Source organism: Hemitrygon akajei, chromosome 7 (genome assembly GCF_048418815.1).
Source record: "Hemitrygon akajei chromosome 7, sHemAka1.3, whole genome shotgun sequence".
Classification (NCBI taxonomy): domain Eukaryota; kingdom Metazoa; phylum Chordata; class Chondrichthyes; order Myliobatiformes; family Dasyatidae; genus Hemitrygon; species Hemitrygon akajei.
Genome location: NC_133130.1, coordinates 143907978 through 143931652, shown reverse-complemented (window position 1 = coordinate 143931652; position 23675 = coordinate 143907978). Strand labels below are relative to the sequence as shown.

The 23675-nt window shown below is 44.3% G+C and overlaps 1 protein-coding gene across 2 annotated transcripts in view; it reads left to right on the top strand.

Annotated features, from left to right (window-relative positions):
- The window catches only part of bspry (B-box and SPRY domain containing), a 39125-nt gene extending 23368 nt beyond the window's left edge, over positions 1-15757 (top strand). Inside the window, exons 4-7 of one of the 2 annotated variants that reach the window (XM_073052174.1) lie at positions 11-36; positions 6346-6470; positions 8359-8763; positions 14657-15757. In XM_073052174.1, coding sequence (XP_072908275.1) covers positions 11-36; positions 6346-6470; positions 8359-8763; positions 14657-14667 — 567 coding nt within the window. In that variant the 3' untranslated portion in view covers positions 14668-15757. Of the gene's footprint in view, positions 1-10; positions 37-6345; positions 6471-8358 lie in introns of both variants that reach the window. The other variant, XM_073052173.1, reaches the window with a different exon arrangement.
- Positions 15758-23675: the final 7918 nt, after the last annotated feature.

Sequence of the window (23675 nt, the reverse complement as noted above, 5' to 3'; positions counted from 1 at the left end):
TACCCTGCAGAAACACCAGAAGGAAATATTTGAAAGGTATGTCCAGCCGATAACAATGAATTCAACTCGCCCTGCAAGTAATTCTTAAAAAAATTTGTGAATGTCTTTGAGATAAAGAAGCTGACATTGTACCTTGTCTGAACTAGTGGTAGCTCTCAAATAGTTCTCTTCCATGTCAGAATTTTTGAACAGAGCTTTGCCTTCTCTCATTAATAACAACAGACCTTGTCTGAACTCTCGACGTAATACTGTACCTGTTCTGAACTCTCGAATTGTGATATGCTTTGCCTGTACTCTGGAGTGTGCTGTGGCTCAGGGTAAAGTGGAGAATTGCCCAGGTCAGTCCCATCCATCAAATGGGATAACTAAATAGTGAAGAACTGGAAGAACCTGGACAGACAAGCAGCGTCTGTGGAAAGCGAAGCCAGTCAATGTTTTGGGTCAAAAGACCACAAGGCATTGGAGCATAATTAGGCTATTCAGCCTATCTAGTCTGTTCTGTCATTCCATCATGGCTGATTTATTATCCCTCTCAACCCCATTCTTTTGCCTTCTCCCCATAACCTTTGATATCCTAACTAATCAAGAACTTATCAACCTCGGCCTTAAATATCCCCAATGATTTGGCCTCCACAGCCACCAGGGTAGTAGTTCTTCCTCAGAACTGAGCTCCATCTCAAGTTCATTGTGGCTAATTATTGGCTAGATGGCCATCGCTCGATTGCCACTGAATTAATGGAGGCTGTTGACAGTGTTGTCAAAGAATATTGAAGCCAGGTTACTTCCACCTCAGGTTACCTGTCTTCATCACAGCCTTGGTTCAAAGGTCCCCAAGATGAGGTGAGAGGGATGACCTTTGCCATCAAGATGGTTTTTAACCAAGTGCGGTTCAAAATAGTTCTGGCACAACTGGCAGGACTTCTGCCTCTACAGTGACACAGGTTCAGGTGCTGTCCGTGTGGAATTTGCACGTGCTCTCTGTGACCTCACGGGTTTTCTCCAGTGCCCTGGTTTCCTCCTACATCGCAGTGATGTCAGGGTCATTAGGTTAACTGGTCACCATGAATTGACCCAAGTGCAGAGGTGAGTAGTGGTGTCTAGTTGATGTGAATGTGAGGAGAATGAAATGGTTGTGATCTCTCTCTTTCTCTTACTGCCTGTTACGCTGCTGGCATTTATGAAGGTTGTCCATCTCTGGTGGTGTTCAGGGCTTCCTTCATCGTGTCAGTAGTGTCCTCTCGGTCTTTACTACTGTCAGCCATGCAAGTCCCAGATGGAGACTCGGGATTATAGTTGCACTCAGATGTAGAAGGGTTCTTCATTGCTGTTTCCTTAACAGCTTTGTTTGACCAGTCAGGGCTGTCAGTAGTTGCATGACCAGGACTTATGATAGGCACCAGCTGCTCACACGCCCATCCATCACCTGTTCCCATGGCTCCACGTGACCCTGATCGGGAGCTAAGCAGGAGTTACACCTTTCCCAAGGGTGACCTGCAGGCTACCGGAGTGAAGGAGCACCTCACATCTCCTTTGGTGGAGACGTATTTCCACCCCACCACCCATATTAGGCTATTAAGTGGCAGATAATATTTCTATCACAAACATGTTGGGTACTAGCAGTCTCCAACAGGCGTGAGTATAATCTCTTAGCCTTTCAAAATTCAATGGCTTTGCCATCGCTGCTGCAACCATAGATACCTTGGGAAGTCACCATTGAGCAGAAAGTTAATAGAACAAGCCACAAAAACATTGTGGTTCTGGAAGGTTTAGATGGTAGGTATCCCGCAGTGAGAAATTGACCCTCGTCCACCCCAAAGCCTTTCTACCATCTACAAAAGCATCTATCAAGATCATGATAGAATACCCTCCCAGATAAGTACAGCACCAACAGTCAAGAAACTTGACACCATCCATTGCAAAGCAATGTGACTGACTCTCAAACGCACCAACTTATAAATTCTAACCTTGCCCTGAATCATTAAGGAAAGGTCATATTGAGCTGTGTAGCAAACCCGAAAGTGGATTTGTGAGTCCGTAGCCTGACTGAGCATTTCCTCAGGGTGCCAGTTCATATCCTGTGAATCATTCCTTTTGAATTTTTAATGTCAAAAATAGGATTTATTTATTTATGATTGAAAATATATATATATATTTGAAGGTAGAAACAATGGAAAAACCTTGACATTCCTGGTTGATATGTTCAATAATGTAAACTTTAATGAAAGAGGGAGAAAATCAGAGCATCATCAGAGAATCAGGTGGCTTCTTGAGGTGCTGCACCCTTTGATTGTTCGAGGGCTTCCCCACCCAACTCTGCCCCTCTGTGGGTGCTCGTGGAAGGCGCCTAGATTAAGAACCATCCCCACAGAGCCTTAGTACTGGTTGCACTGATTTTCAGTGCATTCCCAGCATGTATTCCAGCAGCCTGGACTGAGCCAGTCTGCAGCATTCCCTTGCGGGTATTAGAAGACCAAAGGGTGACCTTCACTGAGTTGTTGACCTTCCAGCTGCATTTGATGTCCTTCTCCCTCCTGTGCTTTAATTTTCACAGCGTTGCCTAGCCTTCCCCGTCAATTACTGTGCTATTTGTCCCCTCCCTCTTACGCTTCAAGTAAAGGCTGGCACGAGAGAGAAAAAGCTTGCCTCATCATCACATCCATCATGAGAACTAGTGAATGTCAGTGTTGGCTTTCTGTCTACAGGGCACCATTGTCCTATCCTCAGCTCCCTCCTAAACTGACTTCACACACAGTGCTGCAGGAACTCAGCAGGCCAGGCAGCATCTACGGAAAAGAGTAAACAGCTGACGTTTCAGCTGAGACCCTTCATCAGGACCCAACCTCCAACCTCTGTCCTAAAACTGGCTTAAATGGTTTTGTAGCACTCAACCCTTTGCTGTGATTAAATTTTTACAAACACTCAATCAAAATCATTTCAATCCTAAAATGATACGTTAATTTTATTGGAGCAGATTACTTGCTATAGTTGTCATTGTACTTGTAACCTTTGTTGAAATATAGGACATTGACCTCTTATGTCACACCATCTCCACCAAATTTAGTCTTTTTAAATGCATGGCTGTTCTTATCATAACCACCACCAATGGTGTGAGACCATTATGTCTTTTAACCATGGAATTGCTCTTCCATAACAGATCTGTTGCTGGAGGTTTCAGATTGTTAATTTTCACGCTACTGCTTCCTTCACCAATGTTTTTATTATTGAGAAACATGGGCAAAGAAATGCAGATAGTAAAAAAAAAAATTCAGTCGTCTGGTTACTGGAGGAAGTGTCCAAAGGGAACATCTTGAATTATTGAAGACTCCAAAATGATCCCAAAATGTTAGAAACTGTTCTCCACAGTACAATCTGTGTGTAACCCTCTCACCGGGCTTGTATACAAACTTGGCTCGATAGCTAACTCTGCTAACAGCCCTGTGACTCAGCAGCAGAGAAGGCCACCTTTCATAAACAATATACGTCTAGGGTCAATATGATTTGGGATTCAACCAAACAGGAACGTCGTGATGTTTCGATTAAAGAAACCTCGATTTGAGTGAATGCTGTGTAAATACTGCCTGTACACATTTGTCGGTCAGCAAGATATGACAGATCATACTCTGCATACAATTATAAAGAAAGTATATTTAACAATTTTGGCTTTATTAAAGAGTCAATAGGAGAACAGAAAAGGGCGCATTACAGTTAAACCAGTCCAATGTACACATAACTGCTGGAGCTCATCCTGGAGTCGTCGGGGCTTGTGTCAGTGTGAAAGCACCCGCCACACTCGAAACTTCCCTCGAAGACCATCTCAAGCAAGCTGGGTCTCTCTCTCAGGAGAAAACAAGAGAAAATCTGCAGAAGCTGAAGGGTTTCGTCCTGAAACGTCGACTGTCCTCTTTTCCTAGGTGCTGCCTGGCCTGCTGAGTTCCTCCAGCATTTTGTGTGTGCTGCTCTCTCTCAGGAGTATTGGCCCTTCCTCCTTGGAGCCATTCATTTGTACAAAGCACTTCCTGCCACTGGGACTCTCTTTCCAACAGCATTCTGCAGCATCTTCCCTTTCGTCCCGCTCTGCAGTTCCCGCCAAAAGACCCCAAACCAGACTACTGCACTTTAGAAAACTCCTCCCCACAGCTCTCTAGAAGTTTTCCTCACATCCCACAATCCTGATTGGCCAAGTTAGACAACATGGCTCCTTATCTTAGCCGAAGCCAAAACACACTTTCCAGCGTGGCACACTGCTTTTACAAAAAACTGCTAATACTGTATGAACTACCTCATATCATAGCAGCAGAAATCTTAACCAGGGCATTCCATGTGGTATCTGTAAAAGTAATTATCTCAACCAGGAAGGTTGTAGGGATGTGCCAGCTAAATACGGGTTAGTCAGTTTATCTTTGTGTTTTTTTTGTGGGAAGTTCAGGAACAATAATTAGGGATATTATTAGAAGTTTGAGTTGATAATGGAGAGCCAGCATGGGTTTGATAAAGTAAGTAGTATCTGGTTAACTCAAAATTTGGATTAGGTGAAAGAGAAGTGAAGTTTGCCATGGATGGTCCCAAGCCCGGCTGCTAAAGGAGGAGTTTTGTACACGGGGCTAGCAACCCCATCACATAAAAACCCAGAGGAAGGACACACCAAGACGATGGGCTACACCTGGGGACAACTCCAAAGGACTGGCCCGGGGCAGGGGACTCTGGCAAGCTATTGTTGGTGGCCTACATTCTAGTAGGGGTGATGGGCTTGAGGCAAAGAGAAGCGAATGAGGGAATTGCACTGGGTGTCTTCGATATGGATTTATGGAAGGCGTTGGATAAACCACACACTAAAAGGTTGGTTAGCCGATCCGAGGGCCATGGAATTAAAGGGTCACTAATCATGATAGGAAATTAGTTTGAAGGCAGAAAGAAGAGTAGAGGGAATGGTTGTTTATCAGACTGGAGGATGTTACGATGGAGTTCTGTCTGGTACCATTTAGTTTTGTTGATGTACAGTAATCATTTAGACATTGGTGTCCATGGGAACATTTCCAAATTCTTCGATGGCCAAAGGTTCAAATCGTGGAAAACAGTAAGGAGGGTTGGAATAAACTGTGAGAAGACCTTAAACAGCTGATCAAATGGCAGTGGCAGCAATCTAACGGAGAGGTGTGCAGCTTCGGGAGAAAGACTGTGCAACAAAATTGATTAAATAGCACAATTGTAAAGGCTGTCCATAAATACGAGGAACTTTTCATCTTCCACCCAACACCGAAGCTCCTGTTTCAAACCTGATGAGTAAGGTTGAAGCTCTGAATCAAATCTGTTGGGCTGTTGCCTCAGCAGTTACTTGATGCATGATGATGTTCTTCTGGCTGTGACTGATGAAACCTCTGATCATGCTGTGGACTATTTGATAACGATAGTTAGCTATTTGACAGTGGTGTTATACAGGTTATACCTTCACCCCTTCATTGCTGGCTAACTAACCTGAAACTGGAAATAGTGTTGGTTCAAAAGAAGATGTTTGAGGAACCTGATGCTCAGGTCTACCTCACCAAGCCTTCTCCGGATGGAATATGCTTCAAGGAGCTAATCTTCTAAACTCCTGTGAACATAGGTCCAACTCACAAAATCCCTCCTATGAGGTCAACACTGTATTCCCAGGATGAAATTCCTACATGGGTCTCCAAGGTTAATGTGCCCCTTGGGTATGGAGAATAAAGCAGTCTTGCACACTGGGAACAATTGTTGCCCAATTCTTGATCTAAAGGACCAATGTATCACTTTTTTTTGCTATTTGCCTGTCTATTATTTGTGTTCCCCATGCTAGCCATTGTACGTCACTTGTGTACCAGTGTTTACTGGTTGCACACTAATCTCTATGTAGCAAAAGCCTCTTGTTCCTGACAGCATTCCAGTAAATCTTCTCTGTATCTTTTTTTTGGGTTTTGACATTTTTCCTGATTCTTAGTGCTCGTAATTGGATAGTGTAGTTCTAGCCGCGCCAGAGCATGAGTTAAAGTCCTGCTCTGAAGAAGTTTATTTGTGGCATTGGTAGAGTTGCTTTTTTGTAGAAGTTAACTTGTGATCCGATGAAAAGAAAAGCCGGGGAAGTCATTCCTGAAGCTCTGGCCAACCTTTCTCATTCAATCAACATTAGTGAAATGGGTTATCTCGTCCTCAGCATATTTTCAGATCATGATCTCGAAGTGCTTGCACTGTCTCCTCTTTTAAAACACTACCTACATTGCAAAGTTACTTCCTTGGGTGTAGAGTGCTTTGGGATGTCCATAAGGTCATGTGTTAATGCAAGCTCTTTCTGTTGCCCTTGTTCTGAATAGGCTTCTTCTTTTGTTCCAGAGCGGAGGAAGCAGAGGGGATTCTGGAACCCAAGGACTCAAACAAACTGAACTTCAACCTTGCCTGTGCTCACAGCGACCTCCTTAGTAGCCTTTGGGCATCTGCGGTCATGATCTGTGTTGCAGGTCAGTAAGAGCTCATCCATAATAATTTATTGGTAACTTGAGGTAGGGGCCAACTGTTTCTAACAGAGTGAGTTACTTTAACTGAGTAGTCACTCAACTATTTCAAAGGATAGGAAAGAAGTGCTATTAATTTACCTTTGACACATCTTCCTTATGTTAATGAAGTTGGCCTTCCCCCTATTTAAAATCATTATTACTGGTCCTCTATGCTTTTTCATAACCGCTTAAAAGAAATGGATCTCCAAATCTCCAAAATGATTCCTCCGTTTGACCAGTGACATCCTGTTGTGATTGGTCTTTCATTGTATTTAGGTCATACCAGATAAGGACATCAAATTTTCATCCTGAAGAACAGTAATGGCCTTTTATGATAACTTGATGATCTCATTACTGAGATTAGGCAAGCACTGAGAATGGAGAGGAACAGAGAGAACTTTGCTGTGTGTGACATAGCTCTTGAAGGTTAATAGAGCTGGTAGCTCGACAAGCATGTTAAAAAGTGTTGGGAAACACAAAGAAAATCAGGAAGGTTAAGAGGTCCCAAAGAATATTGGTATTCAGGATTAAGGTAAATCAAAAGGAGTCCTGTAAGGGATGTTAAGGGAAAATAATAACTAGGGACAAAGTAGGGCCAATTAAGCAATCTATGGACGAGCCAAAGCTTTGTTTGAGGTCTTAAATAAACACTTTTCATCGGTATTCACAAAGGAAACAGAGTTTGTGTTTGGAGAAATCAGTGAAGGGGTAGTTGAAAATATAGTGTAGGCCTCCTTAAACGTACTCGATGTCTTCGCGGCTTTAAAAGTGAATAAATACGGGAGGCAAGGAAAGAGATTCCTGGGGCTCTGGCTGAGGTTTTTAACTGGTAGCTCCCCTTTTAAAGAAAGGCAACAGAGAAAAGCCTGGCAACCAGACACCCGTGGGCCTCATACCACTGGCCTGGCAACCAGAGGCCTGTGGGCCTCACATCATCGGCCTGGTAACCAGAGACCTGTGGGCCTCATACCACTGGCCTGGCAACCAGAGGCCTGTGGGTCTCACATCATCGGCCTGGTAACCAGAGACCTGTGGGCCTCATACCACTGGCCTGGCAACCAGAGGCCTGTGGGCCTCACATCATCGGCCTGGTAACCAGAGACCTGTGGGCCTCATACCACTGGCCTGGCAACCAGAGGCCTGTGGGCCTCACATCATCGGCCTGGTAACCAGAGACCTGTGGGCCTCATACCACTGGCCTGGCAACCAGAGGCCTGTGGGCCTCATACCACTGGCCTGGCAACCAGAGGCCTGTGGGCCTCATACCACTGGCCTAGCAACTATAGACATGTGGGCCTCGTACCACTGGCCTGGCAACCAGAGGCCTGTGGGCCTCATACCACTGGCCTAGCAACTATAGACATGTGGGCCTCGTACCACTGGCCTGGCAACCAGAGACCTGTGGGCCTCACATCACTGGCCTGGCCTAAAACTGGGGGACGTAGATGTAAGGTAACAGGAAAGTGATTAGAGGAGATGTGACAGCGAACCTCTTCAGCCAGAGATGGCCGATACCTTGAATGCACAGCCTGAGTGTGATTGAAGCTGTCTAAATGAACACTTAAATTGCTTATTCATAGAGAGCTATGGACCAAATACTGAGCAAAGCAATAATGTGGAAGTGTGTCAACTGGTCAGCATGGACAAATTGGGCTAAATAGCGTGCTTCCATGTTGTATGACCCTGTGATTTGATATATGATTGTAACATCATATGTATGATTCATTGGTTCTTTCTCATGTATCTCACTTGTTACATCCTTAAAAATCCCAGTAGTTTTGTCAAGCACGACTTCCCTCTCATGAACTCCTGTTGAAATTTGGTTGAACTAAAACAGAATCCCCTGTTTCAGGCACCAAGAACCTTCACATTGATGAGAAGACATTGCACTCATCCTTGGCACTGTCGGAAAATAAAAAGAGGCTGACGTTTGCAAACAAGAAGGTCTACTTCTACCCAGACTGCCCTGAGCGCTTTGACCATTGGCCCAACGCCCTGGGACTGGAGCCTATCCAAAGTGGACTTCACACCTGGAGAGTGGAAGTGGAGAAAAGCGGAGCCTATAAAGTGGGGTTGGCTTACGGCTCTCTTCCACGCAAAGGTGCCGGCCATGAATGCCGGCTCGGATATAACCCGTTCTCCTGGGTCTTTTCCCGGTACGATGAAGAATACACGGTGGCCCACAATGGGCAGATGAAGACCCTGGACCTACTGAAGCGTCCAGCAGTGATTGGTGTGCTGGTAGACTATGAAGGAGGTGAAATCCTTTTCTATGACCCTGACACCTATGCCATCTTGCATTGTTACAGAACAAAGTTCACTCAACCTATATATGCAGCTTTGGCAGTAGCAAATGAAAGTATTGCAATCATCTAGTAGTAGGTGGGTGGATTGTTTCATCGAATGGTATCCCTGATTCTCATCTAATATTTTGGCTTTGGAATTCCTTATTCCTGAAGGAATTCTGATATAATAGTCTAGAAGTCAGCAACCTTGCCGAAACTAGTTTCAACTGACCCTCAAACATACAGATGCTTCATCTATGGATCAGAGTTTGGATAAGATGTTGACAGTGTCAACATTTTAATTAACCAGGGAAAGGTTGGGTTGTACTTTCTGATTAAAAGTGCCCTCTTAAAATCAAAATGATTTTCTTGCTGGTGTAATTCCTAATAAAAGTCATTCTTGGGACATGATGAGTCTGGTCAGGATAGGATTTTCTCCTCATCCGTGGTGGCGAGCTTCTTTATTGATAAAATGGTATTGGATCAAAGCAAGTGATGGTGTAGATAGGAGCTTACCCCCCTCCCCCGACCCCACTACCAGACCAGGTTAGACAGGACAACAGATTTCTTTCCCTAAAGCAATTAGTGAACCGACAAATAAGAATCAGATTTAATATCACCAGCATATTCTGCAAAATTTGGTTTTTCCGTGGCAATAGTATAGTGCAATACCTAATAATAGAGAAAAAAACTGAATTACACTATATATATATATATATATTAGTTAAATTAAATACATAGTGCAAAAATGAAGTAGTGTTCACGGGTCCAATGTCCGTTCAGAAATCGGATGGCAGAAGGGAAGAAGCTGCTCCTAAATCGCTGAGTGTGCATCTTCAGGCTCCTGTACCTCCTCCCTGATGGTAGCAATGAGAACAGGACATGTCCTGGGTGATGAGTGTCCTTGATGGATGGAGGCACTGCTCCTTGAAGATGTCCTGGATACTATGGAGTTGTTATTTTGTGTCAATATTTCCAAAGCTATATTGACGTTGGCAGCTTTTTTATTTTCCGGGTTTAGAAGTGATCAACCTTCTGTGAAATGAACTTGTTCATGAGATTATTAACCCAGTTATCAATCTGCTTCAGTGAAAGCATCTAAGATCCTTGAGAGTAAATGTTGACAGGACATTTAACTGTTAAGGACTTCTGGGAAGGAGGAGTCTTTGGATAACGAGAATAGACATCAGTGGAAGTTCATCCTCCTCAAATGAGCTTGGTGTGATGGTCACAATCCTACCTGAGTCACGTGGTACCTGCTGGTGACTGTTAATCCAAGCCTGGTAGCTGGCAACAGTCGTGAAGTTTTCAGGCAGGGCAGTTTATGAAAGGACATGTTTTATATTCAGACAAGGTCACTGTTAGTGTAGGACTCAGAACTTCCAGACTCGTTTGAGTTCACTGCAACATTTAGGTCTTATTTCCATGTGACCAAGTGATCTTGAGTGGGAGAGGCTAGAGAGATGAACAGTGTCTCCCTATTCCAGTTCTTTCATGCATGTCCAAAGTCACAGCTCAATGATCCACGATAGAGAGTTAGGATGTGAAACTCATGTTATGTTGCTTCCCTCACTATGCCTCTATCTCTGTCTCTCTGTCCCTCTTTCTTTCCCTTCAGTTCCTGCACGTCACACTTCTCCCCCGTCCTCATGACCCACCCATCACCTCTCTCTGGTTCCCAATCTCCTTCCCTTTATTCCACTATCCACTGTCCTCTTCTGTATGATTCCTTTTTCTTCAGCCCTTTACCTTTGCTGCCTATCACCTCCCAGCTTCTTTCGTCACCCACCTTCTCACCTGGTCTCACCCACCAGCTGCCAGCTTGTACTCCTTCCCCTCCCCCCCTTCCTTTCCACTCTTGATCCAAAGCAGCAACTGGAACTCCCTCCATTGATGCCCTCTGACCTGCTGAGTTCCTCCAGCATTTTGTGAGTGTTGCTCAAGATTTCCAGCATCTGCAGAATCTCTCGTGTCTATGTCATATTGTCAGATCATTTAGAGGGATTTAGAGAGGGATGGGTCAATCCTCTAGGAATTGAACTGGAATCCGCAGGAACTTAAATAATGCTCTGCACAGCACAAGGAAAAAGTTAATAGGTGTAGCTAAATATATATATATTTACCTCTTGGTTGTGAGTAGGTCGGTGGGAAGGGCAAGGAGATGTGGTGGGACACTGTTCCTGTAGATGGGACAAATTTAGCAAGAGATGACATCACCAGTGGCAGGATTAGGTGAATAGTTTGAAGTTTATCTGAAGTTCTAGTGGGTTATATAACTGAAAGACCTTGTCACCCTGTATAGGGAATATAGGGCAATAAAAGGGAGGGGTTAACATGGACGTCAGATCACGGGAAGGTCAGTTTACTCCAGAAGTAAGAAATTCCAGGAGGTTGTCACCATGCTTCATGCCGTCATCTGAAATCTCTCCGATGCTGACACAAGGACTACAGGTGCGGAAATCTGGAGCAACAAACAAGGCGCCAGAGGAGCTCAGTGGGTCAGGCAGCGTCTGAAGAGGGAAATGGACACTCAATATTTTGGGTTGAGACCCTTCAGCCTGGACTGAAAGATAGAGAGGAGAGAGAGCATAAAAAGATGGGGAGTAGGTGTTGGGCAAAAGCTGGCAGGTGATAGGTGGACCCAGGTGAGGAGTGGTGAAAGGCAGATAGAGGAAGGGAGAGTGGAAATAGCAGAAGAGGACAGGTGGAAGTGGTAAATGGCTGAACATAGTGGAACCAGATGGGGGAGGAGGGTGGAACATTGAACCTAATAAGGGAGGTGGGAGTGCAGATGGGAATGGTTGAGGCAGAGGAACCAGTGGGTGGAGAAGGGAAAGGAAATAGGGTACTGGGGGTGCTAGGCTTGTGTAGGAGGACTGGGTAGATTTGGAGGAAAGAGTAAATGGACAGAGGGGGATCAGTTTACGTGAAATTGCTTTCTGAATTCTCCAGTGCTCTCGATCTCCTTTTGGTTTTGATTACACTATGGGCATATATTTTTCCAGTGAATGAGCTGGTTCTCGACCCAAAACATCCTCAGCCTGTTACAGAATTGCTATTCAGAGGCTCTCTAGGCTGAATTTCTGAAAGAACATCTTGCCTGGACCTTGATATTTAATGATGAATGTATTACTTAGTAGTCTGTTATAATTAACTAAAGTATTTAATATCAAGTTTGTAATTTTTAATGAGTGTACTTCATTCAAAACCATTTTGTCCTTCCCATACTTTCCCCAGCCTTTTCAGTCCTAAGCAATCTCTGACACCACCCAGTACAATGTCAAGTTCTTCCTTATGAGAAACTGAGTCAAAATGTAAACGAACAGGGGAGAGGTACAGAGAAGAGTTATTCAGAGTTTATTGCTTTGGAATGAGCTCTCATCCCTTTCAGAAATCAAGAAGCACGTGGTTTCTGGTTTGCAATTGGTAAGTGCTGCCCAAAAGAAACAGCTGACTTGCAGACAAGACAGGAAAAATAATATTCATTTTCTATTCAGAAGTAGTTGAGACAGAGGCTGGAGACCAATGTGGTGGGACAGTGTCACAGTGCAAAAGAGTAGAATCTGCCGTTTTCACAGGATTGCAACTTAAGGAAGGCACTGTCCATTAAACAACACAAGACAATTCACCATGGAATAGCGGAAAGCAAAGGCTTTAGATCAATTCCAGCTTCCTGATGTCAGGATGTTCAGAGAATTGGCAAGATTTGAGTACATTGTTCATTCTTCATTTGAGTACATTTTTCAGTTGAGAATGTATTATCAATCAAATGATATTGAGACAATACACTTAGAGGGGAGTGATCTCACCAGTCCCCTTCTCCAGTCATCCCCTTGTGGATCTGCAGTGTCTTTCTCTCGCACATTTCGATCAGCTTCCTTTTGATATTTTTACCAGTTCCCTACACTAATGTGTAATTTCCAGCAGCCGATTAACCTGTAGCGTATCCATCGGATGTAGGAGGAAAGCAGGGCAGCAGGAGAGAATCCACCTCGTCATTGGAGAACATTCAAAACTCCACATATTACCAGTTGGTCAGGATCGATCCTGGGGCTCTGAGGCAACAGCTATATTAGCTGTGCTGCTCTGAAATATTAAATCAGTCGTAAACAAATTGGGTGATATCACCCCACCCCCCCAGGGTTGATGGGAGTTTCTAAAGGGGTGATAAAGATAAAAGGGTGGTGGGCAGGTGCTTGGTAGCATGGGGAAACCAGGGATTACAGGCTTAATTTAAGAAATCAATTACTTTTATGTTTGATCTTGAGGGCCTCAAAGCACATTACCAACAGCATACTGCACGTGACACATAACACAAATAGCACACATTTCAGAATGATTTTAGAAAAACATACAGTCCCAAAGGAAAAACAAACTAATATATCCCAAGTGCCTGAGTGGCATGACTGTAGATTGTGCTGGGCCAGCTTGTTCTTCCTCTGAGCGAATACTGGAAAGCAGCACCGAATGAACACCACAAGGCAGCGCTGAGCAAACACTAGAGGGCAGCACTGAATGAACACCACAAGGCAGCGCTGAGCAAACACTAGAGGGCAGCACTGAATGAACACCACAAGGCAGCGCTGAGCAAACACTAGAGGGCAGCACCGAATGAACACCACAAGGCAGCGCTGAGCAAACACTAGAGGGCAGCACTGAATGAACACCACAAGGCAGCGCTGAGCAAACACTAGAGGGCAGCACCGAATGAACACCACAAGGCAGCACTGAGCAAACACTAGAGGGCAGCACCGAATGAACACCACAAGGCAGCACTGAGCAAACACTAGAGGGCAGCACTGAATGAACAACACAGCAGCACTGAGCAAACACTAGAGGGCAGCACTGAATGAACATCACAAAGCAGCACTGAGCAAACACTAGAGGGCAGCACCGAATGAACACCATAAGGTGGCACTGAGCAAACACTAGAGGGCAGCACCGAATGAACACCACAAGGCAGCGCTGAGCAAACACTAGAGGGCAGCACCGAATGAACACCACAAGGCAGCACTGAGCAAACACTAGAGGGCAGCACCGAATGAACACCACAAGGCAGCACTGAGCAAACACTAGAGGGCAGCACTGAATGAACAACACAGCAGCACTGAGCAAACACTAGAGGGCAGCACTGAATGAACAACACAAAGCAGCACTGAGCAAACACTAGAGGGCAGCACTGAATGAACACCACAAGGCAGCGCTGAGCGAATGTTGCAGATGTTCTCTTAGGCTTTGCTCAAAATGGGTTATAGTTGTTGAAAAGCAATGTGACAGCTCTGTAATTGTCATATCATGGGGAATCTGGACTGACAAAATGTGTTATTTCTGGGCCTGCCTGCACATTATTGTTAACTCTGAAGTACAGAGTTAGCTAGTGTGATTCCCATACTCTAATCACGCAGTGCCACAATCCCTGTGAATTAGCGTATGGTGTTCAATGGGGTAAAGTTTAGAATCTGCCCTTTCGAATGGTCTTCATCACATTTCTCTAGCTCACGGCCTAATCAAGATATCGCTGCCTCACTTTATGTACCTTCAGGCAGAGAGCCAGGCTATGATGACATCATAACTTTCCATTTTATTGATTACAGCAATTGAGAGGGTCTTAAATAATAGGAAATTGAGCATGGTCATTAATCCATAATGAAAAGGGCAGAAGCAGACCAAACAAAAACAAAGTGTGAACAGTATAGTGTGGAGAATTTGAAATATGGATATATACCAGCACCAAGCAACCTAGAGCATCCAATGTGCTGGTGTGAAAGAGATTTTTCAAATGAGGCAATGAAACCATCCGGGCTCCTTGAACATTTGAAGAGAATACACTCTGATTAAACTAATGAAAATTTGGCTTATTTTCAGTCACTTCGTGAAAACTTTCAGAAATGGAAATGGAAAACACTTCAAAACATGTTTGCCAGCACTTCACAACAAAACAGTGATGTGTCGTGTACTTCATACAACTACTCATTGCTAAGGCTAGAAAGCCCCATACAATTGGAGAAGAACTGATTCTGCCAGCAGTAAGGGAGGTTCTGAGTACGGTTTCTCACAAGTCACTAGACCAAATAAATAAAGCAATTTCGCTCAGTGACAACTCTGTTCAAAGACAAATAGATGAAATGTCCCAGAATGTGAAAGACTCATTGTGCAGCATACTTAGAAAAACAGAATTTGCTCGGCAGTTGTTTGTCATGAGGTTTTTGCTTTCTTGAAAAAGGCAATACCTAACATATTTACCTTTCATTCTGTAATGTACAAACAACATCTTGTTGCAAAAAACCTAAGTGATCGACTGCACAAGTCATTAAATACTGTTATCACAGAGATAAATAAAATCAAGTCTCATGCTGTCAATTCTTAACTATTTCGAGAATTTTCTATTGAGAATAATGAACAGTCTGAACGCTTGCTGTTGCACACAGAAGTCAGATGGCTCTCAAAAGGAAATTGCCTGAGATGCTTTTATGCACTTTTTGAAACTGTAATAAAATTCTTCGAAGATTCGAATGCTTCATTCAGTAATCAAGTCAAGAATATTAGACATGACATTACTTATTTGTCAGAACTATTTGCAAAGTTTAATGAAATTGATATTCAATGGCAAGGAAGTGATGTGGATCTTATCGATCAGTCATTTCCAAATTTCTGTCCAAATTATTGGCCATCGCAACCTTTTTCAATTTCCAAACATCATACATAGTGAAGCATAGTTTTAGAGCAGTTGCCCAACATCTTTCAATGTAATGAAACAGACTGCAAATTACTGAACATGGCTTTCTGAGACACCTTGCAAATGACATTCAACCTGATGTTGAGAAGCTGATATCACTGCACCAAACCCAACTATCTCACTGAAAGGTGAAAGAGCAATGAAGTTGTGAATAGTTGGGCTACTAATGTTCGCTCTAAAATTGTTGATGAAAATTATTTTTATTGCAATTAAATAAATAAATAATTGTGTTTGTGGCTTTAAATATATTTGATTACTTTTTACAATTACAGTGGATTCCACTGCTGGGTAATCAGGGCAGCTGATTTGGAACAACTCTTTAAAAAAAAACCACAAAAACGAATTGAGAAAATAGCCAAGATTCCCTTTGTTATTTGGGACACTATGGCGCTTAATTGGGACAAGAGACTGTTGCCTAATTTTCTAATTCGTATTAGTTACGTGCACTTGTGTGGTGATTAGACACTACACCGTGCTTAGAGCAAACAGTTTGTAAGTAGCATCATTTGCGTGCATTGCTGTTCAAAATGCAGTGATTTTTTTTGTTGCTGATAGTTGGTGGGAAATAAGCAGTAAGACAATTCAGAGCTCTTTCGCTCACTGCGGTTTCAAGTATTCAGGCTTGGAGATGACAGCGATGGCTGGGAGTGAAAATGAAACAATTTCACTATTTCAAAATGTTAGGAGCTACAAAGAATTTGAAGGTGTTGACAATCATCTTGAAAGTTACAATGAAGGTGAAGATTTGAAGAATGCAATCTTGGAAAAGATTGTATGAAGGCAGTCCTTTATCTACACTACATGTTTGTGCTGATTTTGTTCATTTACAGTCAATTAAAAGAACACGGCATTGTACACTGGATGAATACCTCTGTCAATAACTGTTAGGAACTACTACAAAGTCTTATACTATTGTAGTAGTTTTGACAGTTTTCTAATTTGTTCCGATTTTCAAAACATAATTTGTTACTCAGTTGAACCATAGTTTGTCTTTTTTATACCTTTTCAATTATTTCTATGAAACTTCGGCTAATTAGGGTAGCTGCTTAACTGGGCCAAAATGTTATGACCCCAATGTGTCCCAGTTAACCCGAATTCACTGCACTTGTCACTGCTTTGAATTTGCAGTTCCTATTTTCTTTCGCTGCAGATTGTAAATCAAAATTCTTTATAATTTTTCTGTAATGGCTGGACAGGGAGAAGGATGCCCTGAGTATGTGGTCCAGGAGCCAAGGGGGTAGGAACTCAAAAAAATTGTGAGTTATCTCGCCAATCTCCTCCTCTCATTCCCCTGTGGATCTGCAGTTGCTCCTTCCCTCGCATCTCCATCAACCTCCCTTCGATACTTTTACCAGTTCCCCACACGAAGAGGAACCCTGTCCCTGGTAGGGTGGCGGGAGGATGGGGTGAGGGCAGATGTGCACGAAATGGAGGAGATGCCAGTGAGAGCAGCATTGATGTTGCAGGAAGGGAAACCCCTTTTTATGAAAGGTAGGATTCCTCTTGTCCTCACCTACCACCCCATAAGCCTTCGCATCCAGCACATAATTCTCTGTGACTTCCTCCATCTCCAACAGGATCCCACCACTAAGCACATCTTTCACTCCCCCCCTGCTTTCCGCTCCCTACGTGAATCTCTTGTCCATTCACCCCCCTCCCCCCACTAACCTCGCTCCTGGCACTTATCCTCGCAAGTGGAACAAGTGCTACACCTGCCTCTTCACCACCTCCCTCACTACCATTCAGGGCCCCAAACAGTCCTTCAGAGTGAGGCAACACTTCACCTGTGAGTCTGTTAGGGCTATCTACTGTATCCGGTGCTCCCGGTGTGGCCTCCTGTATATTGGTGAGACCCGACATAGATTGGGAGACCGTTTTGCCGAGCACCACCACTCCGTCCGCCAGAAAAAGCGGGATCTCCCGGTGGCCACCCATTTCAATTCTACTTCCCATGCCCATTCCGACACGTCAGTCCATGGCGTCCACTGCTGCCACAATGAGGCCACACTCAGGTTGGAGGAGCAACACCTTTTTATTCCGTCTGGGTAGCCGCCAATCTGATGGCATGAACATTGATTTCTCGAACTTCTGGTAATGACTCCCCCCCCCTTCACCATTCCCCATTCCCATTTTCCTCTCTCATCTTATCTCCTTACCTTCCCATCACCGTCTGGTGCTCCTCCCATTTTCCATTCTTCCATATTCTTCTGTCCTCTCCTATCAGATTCTCCCTTCTCCAGCCCTTTATCTCTTTCACCAATCGAATTTCCAGCTCTTTACTTCATCCCTCCCCCTCTCCTGGTTTCACCCTTCACCTGCCACCTTGTACTTGTTCCTCCCCTCCCCCCACCTTCTTTCTCTGACTTCTCATCTTTTTTCCCCCAGCCCTGATGGAGGGTTTCAGCCCAAAGCGCCAACTGTTCACTCTTTGGTGTAGACGCTGTCTGGCCTGCTGATTTCCTCCAGCATTTTGTGTGTGTTGCTTGGATTTCCAGCGTCTGCAAATTTTCTCTTGTTTGTGATAGCAGTAAGTACATTGGACTGGTGATGGATAAGCCATTGCCCCAGATTCAGAGTGGAGGGGAGGCTGCATGAGTATGAAAATGTAGTGTTGCCTATCCTCCAGAGGTGTTCTGGAGTCATCGAGGATGAAGATGAAGCTCCTAGATGTTGCTGCAAAAATATCCTGGTAGCAGCTGGTATAAACCATGACTCTACTACCAAACAGAACAAAGACAGCCAGCTCGTGTTCACACCATCTTAACGTGGGGTTACATTGCCAACCCTTCGTCATCACCATGGGTCTCAATTGCAGAACCTCCCATCCAGCAGCACCATGGAGGCATTTCCATAAGAAGGAAAGCAGGCTTTGAGAAGGTGTCTCACCACCACCTTCTCAAGGGAAATTAGGAGAGTTAATAAATGCTGGCCTTGTCAGCAATGACTAGAACTACTAAAGTCGTTATGTTTAAAATAATGTGGGTAATTTCCACCCCGATGAGAGGGGGTGCGGTGCTGTGCATCAAAAAGGCACTGTCTATGAAGGTACCATGTAATAGTGCAGCTAATACCACAAATGATGTCCATTTCTGAGCAGAATCTCCATGGTGTGAGCATGATGTCCATGGGCTACTGAAGGAGAGCAGCAGCTGCCTGGGCCCTTCAACTGCGAAGACTCTGGTAGGAGATCCCCTGGGCTCAATGACTGTACTGGTTCACCAGCTGGCATTGCGCTGTTAACCCTTTCTCCACTGCGCCCTCTGCCTCATTGTTCGCCAGGACTCTCAGTGTTATCTCTTTCTTTGCTGGGCCTCCCTTTGCTCAATGGGTCTCACTCAATCAGAATCAGAATCAGAATCAGACTTTAATCGCCAAGTACTTATGCACATACAAGGAATTTACTTCCGGCAGATGTTGTCTCTCTGCTCATAACAATAATAATGATAAATATAAATGAAAATATAGATTATACATACAGGTAGTGCAATCCAAGTAATAGTTAGCCGACAGTTAACCGGCAGTTAACTGTTCAGCAAAGTGACCGCAGTAGGGAAAAAACTTCTCCAGTGCCTATTAGTTTTAGTCTGGAGGGATCTGAAGTGCCTACCAGACGGAAGCAGATCAAACAGTCCGTGCGCAGAATGGGAGGAGTCCTTTATGATGTTTCCCGCCCTCTTCTTCAACCTGGAAGAGTACAGGTCCACAATAGAGGGCAGGGAGGCTCCAATGATGCGCTCGGCAGTCCTCACTGTGCGCTGTATCGTTATCTGCAATTCACTATGATAGTATTAACCCCTCATTTGCCATGGGGCACCATTTAAAGGCCCTTCATTTGACTTGCAAGCAACATTCAGAACAAGACAAGGTAGTTAATGCTACAACTAGAAATAAGTGGGTTTGATCTAATGACCACTGTAGAGAGGAGGTTTTGGTTGCAATGTAAACAAATGCTGGCTGGTCGTGCTGCTGATCTAATGGGTGCAAACATAATAATTTCAGAAAAAAACATGAGGAACAACTGTTTCATGCACTTAGTTTTGTTATTTGCTTTGCTTAAGCAGTATGAAGCACACAGGCAAGGAAGGTTAGGAAGAAGCGGAGACTTTGATTCCATCACCGATATTGATGAATGCTTTAACATTTTTGTTAAAGCGATTAACACTTTTGAGATGTTACAGAATCAGGATGTTATCTGTCACCAGTTTGATCTGTGCCTCCTGTTTAAAGCATAGAAACATAGAAAACCTACAGCACAATGCAGGCCCTTCGGCCCACAAAGCTGTGCCGAACATGTCCTTACCTTAGAACTACCTCGGCTTACCCATAGCCCTCTGTTTTTCTGAGCTCCATGTATCCATCCAGGAGTCTCTTAAAAGACCCTATCGTTTCTGCCTCCACCAACGCTGCCGGCAGCCCATTCCACACATTCACCATTCTCTGCATAAAAAGCTTACTCCTGACATCTCCTCTGTATCTACTTCCAAGCACCTTAAAGCTATGCCCTCTCGCACTAGTCATTTCAGTCCTGGGAAAACCTTCTGACTATCCGCACGATCAATGCCTCTCATTATCTTATACATCTCTATCAGGTCACCTCTCACCCTCCGTCGCTCCAAGGAGAAAAGGCCAAGTTCACTCAACCTATTCTCATAAGGCATGCTCCCCAATCCAGGCAACATCCTTGTAAATCTCCTCTGCTTTCTCTCTATGGTTTCCATGTCCTTCCTGTAGTGAGGCGATCAAAATTGAGCACAGTACTTCAAGTGGTATCTGACTGGGGTCCTATATGGCTGCAACATTACCTCTCGGCTCTTAAACTCAATCCTACGGTTGATGAAGGCCAATGCACTGTATGCCTTCTTAACCACAGAGTCAACCTGCGTAGCAGCTTTGAGTGTCCTATGGACTCAGACCCCAAGATCCCTCTGATCCTCCACACTGCCAAGAGTCTTACCAGTAATGCTATATTCTGCCATCATAAGCGAAAGGCTGAATGGAGTCATTATTGGATCCTACCAACAGTGTTTTCCAGGGATCTGCCCTGTGCCCAGCATGGACACATGGCATTGAAATATTTGATTTTGTCATCTACTGACCTGAACTGTAACTTCAATAATCAGTCTTTAATCAATGGGGTTGGTTTCATTTTCAAATCTTGCTCTTTAATGAAGTTGATGTAATTGAGTGCCTCAGACTCTCTGCCCAAGAGCAGAGATTTCGAACTGAGCAGCAGAAATTTCACTTGTTGAAGCATGATCGGCAATTCCCCATTGTCAGCACACGTAAATAAACAGCCGGTGTTGTAGTTCAGAGCTTCAGCATTCATTAAGCGGTCCTTCTCGCCGAGGTGAATCAGGTCGATCAAACTGCATCAGAGACAAAACGGATGTCCATAAGACATTGAAACAGAGTTGGGCCATTCAGCTCATTGGGCCAGCTCCACCATTCCATCATGATTGATTTGTTATCCCTCTCAATCCCGTTCTCCTGCCTTTGACACTCTTACCTATCAACTTCCCATTTCATTATAACAAATGACATGGCCTCCACAGCTGTACGTGGGAATGAATTCCACAGGTTTACCACCTTTTGGCGACATAAATTCTCCTTGTAACTGTTCTCAAGGAACATTATCAGGCATTATCTCCCACTATAAGAAACATCCTTTGCTAGCACACCCTATTTAGGCATTCAATTTTCGATAGGTTTCAATGAGATCCTTCCTCATTCTACTGAACTCCAGTGAATACAGGCCCAGAGCCATCAAACACTTCTAATATGTCAACTTTTTCATTCTTGGGATCATTCTTGTGATATTTCCAAACCTTGTCCCAATTATTTCCTAATATTTTCGTACAAAAGCGAATGAAACCAATGGACCCACTGGGAAACTTTGAGCTGTCTAAGGAATTCCAATACGCCCAATCCACGGTAACGTACTCTCTCTCAATGTCCATCAATTCTCCCCAATTCTCCTTCCACTTACTTCCACATGAGCTGGTTTACAGGAACCAATTAAGACCATAAGACATAGGAGCAGAATTAGGCCATTCAGCCCATCGGGTGCCCACTGTCATTCCATCATGGCTGGTGCCAGATCCCACTCAACCCCATACATCTGCCTTCTTGCTACATCCTTTGATGCCCTGACCAATCAGGAAACAATCAACTTTGGCTTTAAGTATACCCAGGAACTTGGACTCCACTACAACCTGTGGCAGAGCATTCCACAGATTCACTATCCTCCGACTAAAAATAAATTCCTTCTTACCTCTGTTCTAAAAGGTTGCCCCTCAATTTTGAGGCTGTGCCCTTTAGTTCTGGATACCCCAACCACGGGAAACATCGTCTCCACATCCACTCTATATCGTCCTTTCAACCTCCCAGCCTGCACAGCTCTGGGATGTGGGAGGAAACCAGATCACCAGGAGTAAACCAGAGTCACCAGGGGATAGAGCAAACCCACACAGCAGTATCTTGGGTCAGGATTGAACCCATGTCTCTGGAGCTGTGAGCCAGAAGAACTAACGTCAGTCATTCATTCATTCGTATGAGATTTCAGTCCCCATGTCAGTCTCCCTGTTCCAGCCTCCTTGGCCAAAGTCTGAAATTCACCAGCACAGTTGGCTGCTGACCGACTACCCTGACACAACTTCATCAGATAATCTGAGGTTCTGTTTGCTCTGGCGGGATCCTGGGACACCATCTTCACGGTAACCATGAATTCCTCCAAGTCCGAGCAAATCTCCGACCTCCGCTCCCAATGCATGGCGGCCCAGGCCAGGACTCTCACAGTCAGGGGAGCGATCTTAAAGGCCATCTTTCCATGCTCCATAGGGGATTGAATGCAGCAAGATGTTTAACTTTGAGAAGAGATCAGAAAAATGGACAAGGAGACAAGGGAGCAGTAATGTTAACGATGAAGCTAAAGGCAGCAGGGAGGAAGAATTGTAACTCAGAAAGAAGCTGAGAAATAGCAGGGAGCAGAAGATTGTGAAATACAGAGTTCAGATTGCAATGGAAGGAGAAATATACATCAAGGAATTAGAGGTGATTGAAACAATATTCATGAGGGACATCAATCACTTTATAGACTTGGTGAACCAAACAAGGAGTAATTGTATTCAGGATGAATTGCTTACCATGATACAGATGGAGGCCATTCAACCCACTGGGCCTGTGCCAGCTCCCAAAAGGCAAACCGAAGTACATCACCAATTAGAGTGGGCAAAACCTCTGGTATTCCCACTGCTGGTGCTGGGATCGGGGAATAAATGAAGGTTCTCTGTTTCCATTCAGAGTTACACCAGCTCCACTACTATCCATTTCAGTTTGCTCTGGATGATGGGAACATCTGAATTTGAAATTCGGCCTCATCTGATTTAGATGTTGGGTATAGGCTCCCTGGTACAAATTCCCTTCATGTAGACAGCTGGAAGGCCAACCCTGGCACAGCGCGTTGAGCGGTAGCCTCATGAGTCCAGCGGCTGTGAATGCATCCCACTCCAGTGACCAAGGTACAACAATGTCACTACAGCACATTGCAATGTTGGATCCTGCACAGGTGAGATGTTAAACCACGGCCTGAGGAACTCACTCAGGGGGACGTAGAAGACCTCACGTAGAGAAGTGCAGGGCAGTTCTTGCTCATGCCCTGATATGATTCCATATGATGACCATTGCTGATCCTGTTTACCACATTATTATCTTAATCATTAACATAGATGATAACCAATGTTACAGATAGTCAGCAATGGATCCAGGATTGATCCCTACAGCATATCACTAGCAACTGGCCTCCAGTCAGAGAGACAACCATTTACTTTCATTGATTTCTCCTACTAAGGCAATGGTGGATTCAATTGCTACTTCATCCTCAGTGCCAGTACCTTAAGCTTCTCGACCATCTCCCAAGCAGTACTTTGTTAAAGGACTTGCTAAAGCCGTGTAGAAAATGTCCATCCTATTTCCTTCACTAGCCTTCTTGATAACCTTCCCGAAAATATGTATAAGATTGGTTAGACATGATCCACCACAAACAAAGACCATGTGACTAAACTTAGTCTTGGATAACCCTGTCTATCCAAATACTTATACATCCTGTCCTTAGAGACCTGCCAGTAATTCACCCACTACTGATGTCAGCAT